Genomic DNA, 18,279 nt, shown 5'->3' with positions numbered 1-18,279 from the left:
CTAGATTGTCTGTATGTGAATCATTGTGATTGGACCAGACATACGCAAGTTGTAGACACGGCTGTCAGCAACTATTTCGCCTGTAACTAATCGAGTCTGGACGTGGTAAGGTGGGGTGAAATGGGGTTTAACGTCGCGTCCAAGATTATTGCACTTAAAGCGACGTGCATGTGTGGCTGCTTGTACTAGTCTGCTGATTTATAGTGCTAGTCCACTGAGATACCATGCCGCAGTTTAACATGAATACCAAACTCAGCCACAGTATACTGACTCAGAGCCGACAGGTCCTTGGTTTAGCCCCTGAATGCCGAGCGCGACCAGGTAACAAGTACCATCTTTAACAAAGATCTGACGACATCCCATTACGCGTCACGTCAGACCGACCTTGCGCGAACCTTGACTGACGAATGGAAGGACTGACAAGAAGTCGACATTAGCCAATCAGAAGGCAGCTTTCTCGTTCTTTACGGCACTAATTTCAAATTGGCGACTACTTCGAAACACATGTTGACAAATTCTCGATTAAAAATTTGAAGCCTGAACAAAAGAACATTCTGGAATGGCTAATAGGTGGTCGAGATTGTATGGGTTTAGTCGTTGAACCCGTAACTATCGTTCGGAATTCCCCGTGTTAATGTTTTCGAGGTTGCATGATTAGAAATCACATTCCGACTGTCACTTTCATGATGTGGTAAGCGACGCTCTGATTGGTCGGATGAAAGGTCGTTCTGACGTGACCCCTTCTGCGATGTCCTCATCTTTGTTTAGTGGTAGCGAGAACTAAGATCTGATTTTAATGCGATTGCTCTCCTACTAGACCACAGAGACCAGGACCAGGAAAGCCAGTGGTTGATGGCATGAGTAAATGTCTCGCTGTCGGATTACAAAGACAGCGAATCAAGCAGGTTCTTCAGTTACCACTCGATCCTTTGTCGACTAGCTCAAAAAAGTATTTGGAACTTGAGACATATATTCTGCCACGCATTCCCAATAAGGGACGAGGCAAATATGGTGTATTAAACAATCGGAGTATACAGTTGTCCAAGATGTCGGAAATGTAAGTCTGGATACAACGTACAGCGCCTCTTGTATATACAGACGTAAGCTGCACTCCATATTTGTATTCAAGGGTCGACACAAACGGTGAGCATCCTGGTGACTGGCCTGGACAGAAGTATTCAGTTTGTAAGTGACAAGTACCTCGAGTACCTTACACTTTGGGCAATATAACACCATAGGTAGCAAATCAAATAAATATTTATTTTTGATATGTGCTCCAACTAGAGGTTAAATCTACATGATTATTTCTTTTACAAGTTAGATAAACAAATATTTTATATTTCGTCATTCTCCTTGGGCAGAGATCGGTAAATGGATTTTTTTTCTGTTATTGTCGAATAATTTGCCAGTTACGAGTATTGGTTGTAAGTGGTCTTGTTCATTAAACTAAATACTGGTAAATGAATCAAAAGCCACAAATTAAACCCCTTGTGTTCAAAAAAATAATACAAAAATGTACAACTCTCTTGTCATGAAAGTATGTATAGGTTGGACATATTGTGGGTTCAAATTCCAGATTTATTCCTTGGTTTGTGAGCGCCATACCCTTACTGGTTTCACCAAAGTTGTGACCGTCCAAGACCGGCATCGCATCGGGCTTTTGAAAGTTAACAAGTGTTTGGGCAACTTGACCAATTTACACCTTGCCTGTTGAAACTAATGTACTGGTCAAAGCGCCGTAAAAAACAACTCATTCATTATTGTGTACAGTAAATTCTGGTTTATTCTAACTACACTATCTCGATATCGTCGATATGACTTCATGCCACGGTAGAATCTTTACATAAGCCTCAGTCTTATTTAGTTGCCCTACTATGGATAAGTCGACATATGTCGGATATATATGATGCTGGGGTCTTTGAGTCTCACCGTATCTCATTTAAGCACATCTCTGGATGTACGACATATATCGGATTATACTGGGGTCTTCGAGTTAAGAAGTATCACCGTATTTCATTGAAGCATAACTGGATGTAGGACATATATCGGATTATATTGGGGTCTTTTAGTTAAGAAGTATCATCGTATTTCATTGAATCATATCTGTGGATGTAGCTGGACCATAGTTGGTTGGTTTGTTGTTTAACGCCGCACTCAGCAATATTCCAGCTATATGACGGCGGTCTGTAAATAATCGAGTCTGGACCAGACAATCCAGTGATTGACATCATGAGCATCGATCCACGCAATTGAGATCGATGACATGCATCAACCAAGTCAGCGAGCCTGATCACCCAATCCCGATAGTCGCCTTTTACGAAAGCATAGTCACCCTTTACGGCAAGCATGGGACCATAGTTGAAGACATAGTATTTTAGAGATAACATTTCCTGTTTCAGACGATGCTCCAGGGCTTACCTCTTGCCCCAGACTAACATCTAGTCTCTGAAATGAACATAATTTACAGAAAGAAAAAAACAGTTGCTAAATTATATCTATAAAATATAATATAAAGGAGCCCAGAGACTTTCATTTTCAGATACTGCAGTAATCTGGACTTACCAAACTTTATAGACATGCATGGACTCTATTGGAAAAAATTGTTTCAGGGTCTGTAGGACAGACTACTCATGCCTCTTCATGGAGTAAAAGACGTATAAGTTGAATTATAAAGAGACAGATAATGTGTACATGGGATAAGATTAATGTAAAAAATATACCAAGATAACTAAATATAATAGGACCTCAGTTTATCTTCCAGATTTTGTCTCTCAAATGACCCCAGTTTATCTTCCAGATTTTGCCTCTCAAATGACCCAACGAGCGACACCCTAAACATCGTTGTTAAACACAGCCTCCACGAGCCCCTCTACCGAAGCCAGGTCCACACAGCTCTTCCTCCTGTTCCTAACAAGCCTCTCTATCGTCTCTCTGGCAAACCCCATCTCCAGCACCCGTGTCACAGTGTCGCTCAGCATAAACACCTCGGGGTCGTCCATGTCCTGTTTGAACACAGCATCTCCCCTGGCGCGCATGCGTTCCCAAAATCCAGCTTGATTGGCTGTAACCATGTCACGTGTTGTCGTGTTCAGGGATTTCTTGGAAGAGAGGTTGAGTCTAGCTGGAACTGACGTGGGTATGTTGCCTTCAAAGAAACTGAAACCGAAACAAGATTCGCATTGATAACTGGGAAGATAATCAACATGTTCCTAGAAGTGAAATCTTCTCACACTGACTTCTCCGAGTCGTAGTACAGTGTGAAGGGTTTCACTGATTGTGCAAGTGCCATTACCAACATTCTGATAGAAATGAATCCTTTGTGTTTTCAACATATGGTCTGGCATCCATATTTTTGAATCTTTTTTAAAGGCCCGTACATACAACTTAAAAAAACAACATGAATATTAAGATATATTTCACTGAATTGCATATCTTCTTACAGGTGTTATTAACATATTTGTTACGTTGGTATTTATTGATAAACCACAGTCATACTTGTATACTAGGCATACTTGTATGTATGGTTATATAGGTCCGTGCTCGAGGTAACACATATTCCTGTCCAGACAAGAACTGGGTAGACGATTCTGATATTGTTTTGTCATTAACATGTTATTTTATGTCAATAAAGTTATAAAAATATAAACGTTGCCTGACGGTTCCTTTTAATCATTTTCAGTTACTAGGTGATGCAGTTCAACATCAAACTGTTTAGAATTCCTTGTTATTTTCAATCAATCTATCAAATAAATGGACAGATGTTTCTGTCAAATTGTAAAATGACTGGGTTATTTAGGTGCTTTGTAAAATTTCAAAGTAAATCAGACAGTTTATAAATTGCCTCAAAGTTTCAGTCGTTTTACGCATTTACTGTAACATATACACCTTACGATGATGACCCGGGGTAGAATAGGTCTTCAGCAACCCATTCTTACCGTAAAAGGTGACTATGCTTATCGTAAGAGGCGACTAACCGGATCGGGTGGTCAGGCTCGCTGACTTGGTTGATGTATGTCATCGATCCCAATTGCGTGGATCGATGCTCATGGTATCAATCACTGGGTTGTCTGGTCCAGACTCGATTACTCACAGACCGCCGTCATATAGCTGGAATATTGCTGAGTGCGGCGTTAAACAACAAACCAACCAACCTTACCTTGCTGGGCTTGATGCTGTCAATACTTGGTTCGTCCTCCTCGCGCCTCCATTCATCCCCAGAAAGGGACACGTGGGAAAGCACTGCCTATGCTCCATCTCCGGATCCTCTCCCCCGCTCCATGCATACAGCTTACCCTGGCAGTACCCACATTTCACCCGGTCAGGCTTACCCGCGGCGGGGGCATGGTAGAAACCTGCTCTTGCCAGATCCACTGGTGAAATCGGAGAGTCCGTAGGCCAGTGTCTGAACGTCGCTAGACGACTTGCTTCAGATGTGTAGTCTAAAGTCCTTGCCGCAGTGGGCACAGACGGTGCCCCAGTCTCATCATCCGAACAGTTACGTTTCACTTGAGTTGTAGAAGAAGGTATGGGGTTTGCTTCTTTATCAGAAGGTCTTAATCTGTTGATGTAGTCTGAAGGTGGCGGGACACACGATGGAGTGATGCACATATTTTCATTCATGGAGGTGTCACATCCCTTGTTCCAGTCTGGAACACCCAGTACTGCTGGTCTCAGTCCTGACCCCCCGAGCATCTGTGGGGCGGCACATCGCCTGGCTGGAATATTGCCCACATCTTCCCCCTTGAGAAATCTGCAATACGGGAAGTGTCTCTGATGTTCGGTCAGCGGGACATCCCCCAGTTGCCATTCCTTCAACACCCCCAGACAGAAGGCGCATTTGACTCGGTCCAAACGTCCAGTGTAAAAGAGTCCGACTTCTGCCAATTTGGCCGGATCCTGGAACGAGGAGGGCCAATTGGTATAGGTCATGAGTCGTCTCGCCTCATCCCTCATCCCCTCAACCATAGCGAGTTCCGAGTTCAGCCCCACCTGATCACGCGCCGTCTCGCTCCAACTTGAATGACCTTGAACTGTCACCCTACCACCCTCGCTGTCCGGAACGTCTCGAGAAGAGTCTCTGTATTTACTGGTCATCTCAAACACATACAACATAGTCGATGTATTCAGCACACGCCCCTTGATTTGTAGCAACTAATTTATAACGTGTTGTTTGTATCCAGTAACTGATGAGTTCAATCAGTGAAACTCAGGTACATCAGATATATCCGCCTCCGGATGGGGCTAAGTTGAAGATGTGATGGGTGCTGTACATGAAATGACAGCACCAGTCAACGTTCCGCTCGTTATATCCAGCTCACGATAAATTTCCCCTGTTGGACAGCCACGAGTACAGCGCACTATCAATAAACTCTACCCTGGACATATACCCGGTAAATTCCCTTGAATGAATTCCCGGTACTGCCGATATTTCCGGCAATTCCCCTGCCAGTTTTCCTCGAACTGACAACAGTCCCGTAATTCCCCTTCTGATATCCCCCGCTCACAATATGTGGGGTTAACGATTCAAATGATTTTTACTTGGTTTGTTGTAATTCAATGGCTGAAATAAAATAATTGAATTATTTATATACGTGCACATTAATTGGTACATTTTCACTAAAAAGGATCCATAAACAATCCGATAATATATCATTGTCTAACAGACACATTTAATCAAGAAGTATGAAAAATAATTCTAATACCGTGGTTGCATAAATATCATATAATATTATATAAGAACACAGCATATATACTAACTGTAAAGTCAGACCTCCCTGAGAATACCAAAGAACCAGTGAAACGTGTTGTAGAATTTACAGCGTGGTGTTATTTTTTGTCAAAGTTACTTTGAAAGATGAACAGGATACCAGCAAACAGATATATTTTACACACGTACACACACACACACACACACACACACACACAAAAGCATACACTTACACACACACACACACACACACACACACACACACACACACACACACACACACACACACACACACACACACACACACACACACATAATACACACACACATACACACACACATACACACACAACATATTTTGTTAAACAGGGAACTCTCTCATCATCGGTTTGCCGTTTTACATCAGGTCACACAAGATGTTAATATGTATTTAACCCTGTACCTAGCATAGTAATCATGGCGTACTTGAACACACACTTCCTAATACTAATACTCCTGAAGGTTGCTATGTTAAGCTATCCTTGTAAGTTATGAAAGTAATTTGCATTAATTGTTGAAACGTGTTGAAAAATACATATATATCATATTAAGTATCAACATAATATAATACAATATATGACTGTGAACATGTGATAGCATGACGTATATTAAAAGGAAATCTAAACAAATCATGACATTAATGAGACTGAGAGCAGTAAACACAAATCACAGTAAACCACTGATCGCAGTAAACCAATACAAATACAAGAAAAAATAATGACAAATTAGCACAAAGATTTTCACTCAGAGTTGTTGGTATAAACATATGTAGTATCTGTATTCGTGTAACTAATGTTAATTTGGTAATCAATAAAAACATCACCATTAGTGGTATTAAACCAAACGCAAATACAACCCTCGCCACAACATACAGCAGGGTTACAATGACCTTATCGCAGTCTTTTACCCTGGAATATTAAAACAACGTAACAGTGAATGAGTGTATATATGTATATGTGAGATCAGTTTTGTGTTTCGTGGGAGGATAAAAAAATTCCCCAAATAAAAGTGGAGAAGTATATATTGAAACGCCTCTACGAGTTGAAGGTCTTAATCAATACATCTTTCTACATATTTATATGAACATATTCTCAAAAACAAAGGTAAATGTAATCGTAGAGATGTATTGATAACTTCTTACTAATAATAATAAGGACAATGCGGATTATATTTGTTCCATGTCGTGTACACAAGACACAACTCCTTGAGAAAGAGTCGGTATTAATACGCAAAGAGTCACACACGAATTTGTTTTTTTGAATTGTTTGATTTAAAGACGACACATTTTTATGGTTATTTACAGCCCATGAGGGCTTCATGTAGCCAAATTAAACACCATCGTGCAAGTATAAATAGATTGCTAGCTTGTAGGAAGATCAAGACAAAGTTATTTCATCGAAATAAGTATTAAGAACTAAATTGATCTAAAGTAGCTACAGTTTCAGGATTTCTGATAATGCGGAACAGGTTTGGTGTCTAATTAGGAATTAATTAACTAAAGGTTGTATGCATACTGCTATCCGGTGAAATAAGTTTGTAATTTCTAATGATAAGAGCACCCTGTATATATTGAATCCTGTGTGGTATGAACTCCTGTGTCGGTTTGTTGATCACCCACTTGCAATGGCATATGTAACTTTATAAGAGTTGGTCACAGGTCATGATGTGCTGTTGCTTAAATAGTCATGGCGCCCACTGTACTGGAGTAATGGGTTAAAGTTAAAACATATACAGCAGCTATAATATGAACTGAAATAAGCAAGCCTCCCCTCAATTTTTGAAGGACGAGGGTGTAATATATGAAGATATTTTCTGTCGGTGTCACAAAAGTATTTATATGCAATAACCATCTTTCACAGTGCACAACTCCTTCAGACAAGCAGGCATAGTTTAAAAGTATACTACCTGTTCATATTGCCGTCGACACGCTTGCACATACATGTATTTAATAGAATAATACTGCTTCATACTGCTCCAGACAAACATACATAGAGGTTATCACGCGAGTGTGTTTGGGGATGGTAAATATCCTGCATTAGGAATAAACATTGTATTTAGCGAGCCTTGGCGAGCTAAATACATAGTGTTTATTCCTAATACAGGATATTTACCATCCCCAAACACACAAGCGTGATAACCTCTTTATCATATAATGTCATTCTTTAATTCTGTGCTTCAAAATCGCTTTCCCTCACTCACAAACATTACCGAAACATTGCGAGTTTTCCTGGAATGCGCGCATTAATATTTATGACGTCACAGGGTAAGTGATGTGTCTGTCAGACAGTGACAGTAGCCAATATAGTTCCAACTGAAATAGGTTTCTTATACAGAGTCGAAGCAACATATACGCAAAGCAACAATTGTTTTTAATTGCCTTTCGCGGCAATCCATCGGTCTGTCCGCTAGAGTAACTGCCCTTTGTCAAAGGGAAGCTACTCTAACCCTATACTATGAGACGTCACGGCCACGGTCAGATGTTGTTGACAGTCGGTCTGTCCTGTCATAACGATAAGAATTGTAGTCAAATGTACACACAGCGACAAAACGAAACAAGGTAACAATTCAAACATATTTCCGCCAAATCCAACTATTTTAATTTGTGGAGGAGGTTTTAAGCCGCAGAGGTCTACAAGCACAGATATGGCTACTGATCCCACTTGGCTAGGCCTCGTGCCCTCGCCAAATTGTTTCGAAATTTATATCTCCAAAGTTGCCAAACTTATAAAATGCCTTAGCTACGTCACAGTTAAACACAGATTTTCAGTATATTAGACTGTTCTTTTGATAATGATAGCAATTATCCCTGTAGTTTATCCAGATTCCCGGTGGTTAATTCTGACTCGATCGTCGAATGACAAGTGCGACGCCATGTTTGTTTATAAACAGTGAAAGTAGTCCCTACTTGACCTTTGATATTTGCATCTCTATCCGCATATGACCCCAACGGATATCGTTTTTATCCGTTGGCTTTATCCTGCCGAGAAACCTACCCATTGTATGATAAATAGTAATATCAGGATACTACTACTCCATACTGCGCCAGACAAACATGCATAATTTTTCCAGTATGCTATACTGCTTCATACTGTGCCAGACAAACATACATAGTTTTTCCAGTATGCTATACTGCTTCATACTGCTCCAGACAAACATACATAGTAATATCAGGATACTACTACTCCATACTGCTCCGGACAAACATACATAAGTTTTTCTAGTATGCTATACTGCTTCATACTGCTCCAGACAAACATACATAGTAATATCAGGATACTACTACTCCATGCTGCTCCAGACAAACATACATAGTTTTTCTAGTATGCTACTGCTTCATTCTGCTCCAGACTATCAAGCCGAGTTTTACTAGTATAGTGCTGCTTCATACTGTTCCAGACAAACATACATAGTTTTTCCAGTATGCTATACTGCTTCATACTGCTCCAGAAAAAAAACATACATAGTATTTCCAGTATGCTATACTGCTTCATACTGCTCCAGAGAAACATGCATAATTTTTCCAGTATGCTATACTGCTTCATACTGCTCCAGACAAACATACATAGTAATATCAGGATACTACTACTCCATACTGTGCCAGACAAACGTGCATAATTTTTCCAGTATGCCAACTGCTTCATACTGCTCCGGACTATCAAGCCGAGTTTTACTAGTATAGTGCTGCTTCATACTGTTCCAGACAAATATACATAGTTTTTCCAGTATGCTATACTGCTTCATACTGCTCCAGAAAAAAACATACATAGTTTTTCCAGTATGCTATACTGCCTCATACTGCTCCTGAAAAAAACAAAACATACATAGTTTTTCAAGTATGCTATACTGCTTCATACTGCTCCAGAAAAAAAGGGCGGTCTGGTAGCCTAGTGGTTAAAGAGTTCGCTCGTCACGCGGAAGACCCGGGTTCGATTCCCAACATGGGTACAATGTGTGAAGCCCATTTCTGGTGTCCCCCGCCGTGATATAGCTTGAATAGTGCTAAACGCGGCGTAAAACCATACTCAGTCACTCACTCACTCACTCCAGAAAAAAAACATACATAGTTTTTCCAGTATGCTATACTGCTTCATACTGCTCCAGAAAAAAACATACATAGTAATATGAGGATAATACTACTCCATACTGTGCCAGACAAACATGCATAATTTTTCCAGTATGCTATACTGCTTCATATTGCTCCAGAAAAAAACATACATAGTTTTTCTAGTATGCTATACTGCTTCATACTGCTCCAGACAAACATACATAGTAATATCAGGATACTACTACTCCATGCTGCTCCGGACAAACATACATAGTTTTTTCCAGTATGCTACTGCTTCATTCTGCTGCAGACTATCAAGCCGATTTTTAATAGTATAGTGCTGCTTCATACTGCTCCAGACAAACATACATAGTAATATCAAGACACTACTACTTCATGCTCCTCCAGACAAACAAGTTTTCCAGGTTGCTATTGTTTGGCATTTGTCTGTAAAGTCGGTCTAGCAATAATGTAAAGGCATACTCTACAAACTCCTACAAATTCTTTTCTTTTATGTTACTTCTTGAGAACATGTTGAGGTAATGGCGGAGACACCATTGGCTCACGGTGACAATGTCGCGATGGCTTAGGACAAGAGAAGTGTATTGACAGCGTCAACATTGGTGGCGTGTTGGAGGGAGGATTGTGTGTGTGTGTGTGTGTGTGTGTGTGTGTGTGTGTGTGTGTGTGTGTGTGTGTGTGTGTGTGTCCTGTATGCGCGTGTGTTGGGAAATTACATAAATGAATTTGATATAAATTAAGACCCCGTTAATGCAGACATGCAACCAACAGACACAATCACTCCTAAGCAGTGGATGATGTAACAGCAACATAAATCAATCTACTGAGGGACATACCAGCATCCGCTGTGTCACATTGCCAAACAGTTTTCATTTCCTAGGAACACATGCAGAACTTACTACTTGCTCACTAATGCTGCTGTTCCCTGGGTTCTTTTCCATAGGTATTAACATTATAATCATGTCATATAGTATCGCCTGCAAACACAAACCGCGAATCAGACTACAAACACAACAGATAGCACTGCAAACTGTACAGGTAGAAAATCTACGTTGTGTGCACATACCCCACTAAAACTTGTAAAGATGATACAAATAATGGAGAGGCTCACCCTGTGTGCTGCTCCTGTCGTAAATCCATGTCTCGTGTAACGCGGCGTACAAAGCCGACCACGGTAAAGTAAGGTTGGGTTTTCCCCGAGGGGAATCTACTGGGAGCTGGGCTTTCCATAGGTGGAAGTTCCCATACAACAGACTCCCAGAATTAACAACGTTTGGATCAGATTATCATTTCATTAACATTGTCATGTAAACATCATATGCAATATGATACAAGAATATATAGAATCGCTACACTGTCGATTATAAGACTCAGGAAGTTTTTTAATCATGAATTCCGACACAGGGAATGCATATATCTTCTTATCGTAAATTATTGCTGATAATGCAAATTTTGTTATGCTGTCGCATACTGAATTTACCACATCTTCCCGTTATGCAGTGAACTTTATGTTGTTAATCTCTGTTGTATATGACACAGACTTGCGGTCACCGACATACATATGTTCATACTCTCTTTGATCATACACACTTTGATCATACACACTTCGATCATGTGTATATATGACATGGTTGCATTGCCAGGAGGCAATAAATTGACATGGAAGGCTGCCCCCATTGACTGTACTCGGTCTATTTCATGACTGACTCACCGAGCAGGCCTTATAAAGACCCCCCCCCCCCCCCCCCCCCCCTCCCCCCGGATAATCTATTAATAGACTTCGGGGTATTACCTCCTTTCTGCTCACTCAGCAGTTTCTGTACAGCTCACGTAGCAGGAAAATAGTTAGTTTTGTTTATTAAAATTTGGACATTTTTATATTTTCGGTTCCCGACTATTCATTTGACAAGTTCTCGCATGCCAAAGCTTTGAAATTTACATTTGTTTTCTTTTGTGAATGCATTTAACTCGTTCACTCCTCGTTTCTGGACATATATTACACTTTGAAACGCCATCATGAACAAAACAGTTTTAAATCATGAACTACCCAAGCGGGGCATGTTGATGTCTTTCTGCAATAAAAAAATATACATGTAATTATTCATAGTCAAAACACAATAAAGCATATTGCAAAACGTTTAGTCTTATCTTGTGATGTGCAGCTGTATATATCAGCTCATTTTCCTTTATGGGCACACCAGACATGCCATAACTGTGAAGTAATTACTTCTCTAAGATCGACAAATTCTGGAATAAATGTGAAGAACTGTTTTCGCAAAACTTTCCACACGCACATGACGGGTCATCTTTAAGATGTACTCAGAATAGTTCATAATAAAGTCTACTTCAGTCTTTCTGTACATATACATGCACTCTTACCAAAGTCAGAAATACCCTAGCGTGGCAGTATTACCGGCACTGGTGTCAGGATGCCAAGGGATAAGATACAATTTTGAATAAACATCGACAGTGCTGTAAATCTATTGCCAAGCTATGGTACACCTGTGTATTCAGAAAGGTACACGGGGTGTATTTGTGTATACAGAAAGGTACCTAGTACATTTCTTTTGTTCCTGCGAGAGCAATGGCACCAAACAGCTATCTGGATGCGCATGTAGTCTATTGAGAGACAATCAAACAGGTGGAACTAGGTAACACTTCCACGTAAATGATCCCTATTCGAGGGTTTAGCTCTCTGCCTCTTCAGATTTGAGATATGCTGAGACACGCAATCTTCATATCCTCGACAATTTTATTTACATTTTCATATTCATTTTTACATTTTAATGTTTCCACAAGTTTTTAGCGTACAACAATTGCAAGGGAACACTGCAAGTGCAATGTGATAAAGTCTCATGCATATGTATGGCTACAATATAAATTCTTTTGTCTGCTAACTGTCAATATAACTGAGATAACAAAGCTTTGGGGAAAAGCTGTTTCATTTTATTTTGCCATAAACATGCAGGTAAGATATATGACCGCAGCTATATGCGTCAAAACGCATACTTAACATGAAAATGCCACGTTGCTCTAACAATCACGCAATCTGCTCTTAAGCTTACTTAATGCATCAAGTTTCCACGATGTCAGACAACCGGTCTGTACCTGCTTTGTCCAGGTGTGTTTGTATGACCCACAATCAAGGTTGCCATGTGGCCATGCAGAAACGGGAAAGCCCGCTAAGCTATTTGTGGCTTTCGGGCAGCCCCGGTGCTGATCAATATACCGTATTCGACGTAATAAGCGCCCCGCTCTAATAAGCGCCCACAGCGATATTTGCTAATATATTGGCAAGTGAACAATCCGAATTAGCACCCCTTCCGATTTATCAATGTACACAGGACTTATTTATTTGTGTATAATACGCACTCGTGTGTTATATGCATCCTTAATTATGGTCAATTAAATTCTGGAAAAATGTATCTGTGGTATATAAACAGTTCAGACTGTCAGCATAAACCACGAAATTTATCTTTCAACTCTGTTGTTTTTCACCAAAATAATATTCTAATAAGAGCCCCCTATTTCTAAATTTGAGAGCGCCCTGAGCGCTTATTACGTCGAATACGGTAACCATGTAGAGATGCTCGTCTGCATGTCAATCGACATCTGTATGATGTGGTGTTGCTGAGTTATAGCTGTTTCCGCAGTGAATATTTCCTGCTGTTAGGTAAAGCATAATGTGTATGGGAGTGTAATGAACTGTGTTATGTAAATGTTGCACTGTCGGGTGCAGTGTTGAGCTGATCTAGTATTAAAGTATGACGTGCATGAGAATGTCCTGAACAGGTTGTACAGGGTGGAGCGTTAAGCTGATGTAATCATATATTCTGTATAAGTGACTGAGTGAGTTGGGTTTAACGCCGCTCTTAACGGTATTCGAGTTATATCACGGCGTGTCAGCGTTATGTGGGAGGAAAGCCCGAAGTGTACAGATCTCAGATGTTTACCACTTCCGTGAAAGCCACGAGCACGGGTATGGTGCTGACAAACCTACAAACATAGTCGGGGCGAACCGGGATTCGAACCCATAATCATAGGTTTCTGGAGTGCCCAAGAGACGCAACTCTGCACAGCGAATTGCGGCGCCTTAGACGACCCGGCCACCCGTGCCCCCCCCCCCCCCCCCCCCCCCCCCCCTGAGTTCAGTAGAGTCTGTTATGTACACGTTTCACTGTCGGGTGCAATGTTAAGCTGATCTAGTAAGAGTGCCTTGTATGATAGTACGATTAAATGTGCTGTATGGTGCAGTGTATGTTCTACCCGTTCATATTAATTGTCCAATAATGTGGCAGCTAAAGACAAGAAAAGAAACATAAAACAAAAACGAAACGGAAAGGGTGATAGTTTTCCATTAATCTTTCATTTCCAATTTTAATCACTTCATGTCATCATATATTAGTTATGTACCAGATTATGTAACAACAGACTTAGATAATAAATTAACCCTATTGTATGTTGAGAATGTTCATTGAGAATGTTACATAATTTAGTCGACCCGTGAAGCTATATGACGGCGGTCTGTAAATAATCGAGTCTGGACCAGACAATCCAGTGATTAATATCATGAGCATCGATCCACGCAATTGGGATCGATGACATGCATCAAACAAGTCAGCGAGCCTGACCCCCCGATCCCGTTAGTCGCCTTTTACGACAAGCATAGTCACCTTTTACGGCAAGCATGGGTTGCTGAAGACCGATTCTACCCCGGAATCTTCACGGGTTTAATTGTCCAAGCAGGTTAATATGTGGTTATAATTGTTTTGGTTTGTGAGAACTTGTTATAACGCTCTGGAAGGTAACGGCATTGTTGGAACGGTATTGAAAGATGCCGTCTTGCTGTAACTGTTCTCGTAGATAACGGTTTTGTTATACATGTCACTGTTCTCGGAGATAAAGGTCTTGTTGTAACTGTTCTCGAAGGTGATTGTCTTGCTATTACTGTTTTGAAGTATAAAGTACTGTTTTAATTGTTAAAAAAGATGAAGATCTTGTCACAACCTTTTTCATTGGTGCGGTCTTGTTATAACTGTTCTTAAAGATGAAAAATCTTGTCATAACTGTTCTTGAAGATAAAGATCTTGTTATAACTATATTGCTAGATAATGTGTTGTTATTAAGGTTTTGAGAGGTAAGGTCTTGTTATAACTGCTTTGAAAGTTAGGATCTTTCTATAACTGCTCTTGAAGATAAAAAAAATCTTCTTATAACTGCTTTGAAAGGTAGGATCTTGTTACAAATGTATTGATAGATAAGGTGTTGTTATTACTGTTTTAAAATACAGCACGTCTATATTCAATGACGAAATGAAGTGTATTCCGTCACACATGTCTCCATGCTCGCATCAATCCTGTATATTATCCATCTGTCTATCAACATAACCTAATGCTTTGCACTCATCAAATTGACAAGCCGGTGTGGATATTAACATGGCGATATGCCGTCATATAGCTGAAATATTGCTGAGTGCGGCGTTAAACAACCAATCAACCAACCAACATAGCGATATAAGTTAAATACCTTTACCGATAACGGTTGATTATCAGATCCTATTTGATTCCTAGGTGATGTCCTCGTCTATAGTAACAGCGATAAACGTTCCAAAACAAAATTCACCTTAAATATTCCCTGGGGAATTCCCTCATGAATATGCAGCATGGTGTCAGAGAGCTACGGGAAAGCCAGGAGGGGATTTTCTGCTCGATCCATATACGAGCTTGCCGTGTATATAGATATTTAGGGTGACTTCAGTGTCTTAGCAGTGCAGGGTTGTGTATGTATGCAGTGCTACAGATCACCATCACATCTAGTGTACATCTGCAGTCGGGTAGATACGTCTTGTGGTCGATATGAGCGTCCGAATGTTAGGTTTGTCTTAACATTTTGAATTATCCCATAACCTGGATTTGCGGTTTCATTTCAAGAATTTTCCAAAGACTTTAATTTGAATAAAACTGCAAGATTTGATTTCGTGTTCGAGACGTTATGATGTCTTACTTCAGTAGTAGATGTGTGGATGGTTGCACAGATGATAATGAAGGGGACGCAGCATCGGAGATGGCCACGGCAGAGATGATGAGACACGAAGAAAGGCGGCTCATGACGTACACAAAATGGCCGTCTTCATCCCCACAGGATCCTGCAAGGTTAGCTGAAGCTGGTTTCTTCTACACCGGAAGTAGCGACCGGGTGAAGTGTGCCTTCTGTCTCGGGGTGCTGAAGACGTGGAATCTGGAAGATATCCCCCTCGCAGAACACCAGAGTCACTTCCCTTACTGTAGGTTCCTCCAGGGTAAGGATGTTGGGAATATTCCGTTGAGGCAAACAGGCACTGAAGAGGTGACAGAAACAACATATCAACCAAACGGGAACACTCATGCTTCTGTTCCACAGTCTGCTTCAGATCCGCAGTGCGGAATCCTAGGTAATATATTACCTGTTTCACACACACCCGCAGAAGCATCTCTTGCAGGAACGTCAGCCTTACCTTCTAAACAAATGCAAGTTATTGCCTCAAAGTCTGTTCAAAACATGCTGCAACACAACACCGTGGAGACCGGTTGTACCCTCCCACACATCCAGAACCAAGCTCCTTCTGAAGCTCCACCTCCCCCTGTTGTTCCTGACTTCACTCGTGAAGTCCATCGTCTAGCAACGTTTTCTCGATGGCCAGAATAATCCACGGTGATACCGGAGGATCTTGCACGTGCAGGATTTTATCACGTGCCCCAGGAAGCCAAGCCCGACCGTGTGAGGTGTGGGTACTGTGGGGGTAAGGTGTACGGGTGGCAAGCCGGAGATGACCCGTGGATGGAGCACGCCCGATGCTTCCCCACTTGCCCATACATGAGACTGTGTCTCGGGGAAGAGATGCTTCAGGACATGACAGCATACATGATGGAATCAGGCAGGTAAATCTTTCATAAACAATCTCTATTAGGATAGCCTAGAGACACAACATAGTGAGTGAGTATGGTTTTACGCCGCCTTTAGCAATATTCCAGCAATATCACGGCGGGGAACACCAGAAATGGGCTTCACACATTGTATCCATGTCGGGAATCGAACCCGGGTCTTCGGCGTGACGAGCGAACGCTTTAACCACTAGGCTACCCGACCGCCCCAGAGACACAACATAAAGATTATTGGTATAGTGTAGGTCATTGAGTCCAGATAATACATTTTTATTTGCCATATAAAACATTCACACATAAACTTTCAAGTACTGTAATCGACTTTCTATGGTACTCTTGTACGCATATATAGATATATCTGACATGACATAGACGTATCTATCTTGGTGAAAGTGATAGTGTATCATGTGTTCGTGTTTGGTTGTTCAGTTGGTAGATGCATTAGTTAAAAGGCATTTTTACGTGATATTTTCGCCCCAAATGAAATCATTGAACAATAACTCATCTACTGATTTAAGAAATAAAGTATATAGCTCGCTGTTGTTTTCAACGAATCTCAGCAAAAGTAATTATCTATATCTGGTGTGTTCACAGTATGCTAAAATAGGTTCATGTCAAACATATGCTTCCAGTCGCTTGATTGGCAACATAATCACACCAGCGTGGACATGTCGGTTGATTCTCCTGATTAAAAAGTGTTACATATAAACTATAAACGCTCGTAGTACCAATTTTACCCTTATTACCTCTCGTGACAATACAATGCATTTGACAGTTGGTGCCCATGAGGATGCCCTCTTCCTGCCGAAATGGCCCATCCCAAATTTCACATGGTGTAATCCATGAGGAAGACCAGCATATCATAACTTTCAGAGGATATTTGTTCATTTTTTACAAAACTTGTTCTGAACCTTTCACGATAGAGATGTAACTATATCTATTGTCAACACGTTTAGTGACAAATGCCCTATGGCATAAGACATGAAGTTTTTTCTTAGGTTTGCCATATGGGATATTGGTGTACAAAGTTGAAAAATGAAAAGGTTTCAAAGAACTTGGTTCTTTTCAGAGATTGCAAATCTTCAAGCAGATAATTTAAGTGTTTGAACATCCAAAAGGTATTACTTCCACATGTCTCAAATACATGTGTAAGTCCTGCAAATATAAAGAAAGTATTTTATTTTTTATGATAAGATTGTATCAAGGATTATGGTTATTCTTTGGGACAGGGATTTAGTGGTACAGTTTCTGCAACTAGCAAGACTGGAACTCTCCATCCAGTACCCAGAAGAATAGACGTGTTTTCATGTTACTCCAATAGTGACAACAATGTGTTACCATTCGAAGCCAAATAATATATAGTATATTAGGAGTACTTATTTGACTTTGTGACCGCCTCCGTGGTCTTGTGGTAGAGCGTCCGCATGGAGAGCGGAAGGTCCGGGGTTCGATCCCGGGCCGCGTCATACAAAAAGACGTTAAAAGATTGTACTTCTTGTTACCCTGTCTGGCGCTTGGCGTTAAGGGGCTAAAACAAGGACTGGTCT

At 40.8% G+C, this 18,279-nt stretch overlaps 1 protein-coding gene and 1 pseudogene across 2 annotated transcripts; one reads left to right on the top strand and one right to left on the bottom strand.

The window, feature by feature from the left end:
- Positions 1-1,280: 1,280 nt before the first annotated feature.
- Positions 1,281-15,394, bottom strand: LOC139452488 (baculoviral IAP repeat-containing protein 2-like). Of its 2 annotated transcripts, none has more exons than XM_071233982.1 (3): positions 15,345-15,394; positions 4,157-5,560; positions 1,281-3,156 (listed from the first exon to the last, which is right to left on the bottom strand). In XM_071233982.1, exons 2-3 carry the CDS (start codon positions 5,110-5,112, stop codon positions 2,832-2,834), a joined length of 1,281 nt encoding a protein of 426 aa, XP_071090083.1. In that variant the 5' UTR covers positions 5,113-5,560; positions 15,345-15,394; the 3' UTR covers positions 1,281-2,831. The 2 variants fall into 2 exon arrangements, with proteins under 2 accessions (XP_071090083.1, XP_071090081.1); XM_071233980.1 differs by lacking the exon at positions 15,345-15,394 and adding an exon at positions 10,924-10,953.
- A 409-nt stretch (positions 15,395-15,803) lies between these two features.
- Positions 15,804-16,733, top strand: LOC139451723 (death-associated inhibitor of apoptosis 1-like; annotated as a pseudogene).
- The last annotated feature ends 1,546 nt before the right edge of the window (positions 16,734-18,279 follow it).

Source organism: Haliotis cracherodii, unplaced genomic scaffold (assembly GCF_022045235.1).
Source record: "Haliotis cracherodii isolate W230 unplaced genomic scaffold, xgHalCrac1.p SCAF_9, whole genome shotgun sequence".
Taxonomy (NCBI): domain Eukaryota; kingdom Metazoa; phylum Mollusca; class Gastropoda; order Lepetellida; family Haliotidae; genus Haliotis; species Haliotis cracherodii.
The sequence above is the reverse complement of the archived record's forward strand: the minus strand, read 5'-3'. Positions and strand labels throughout refer to the sequence as shown.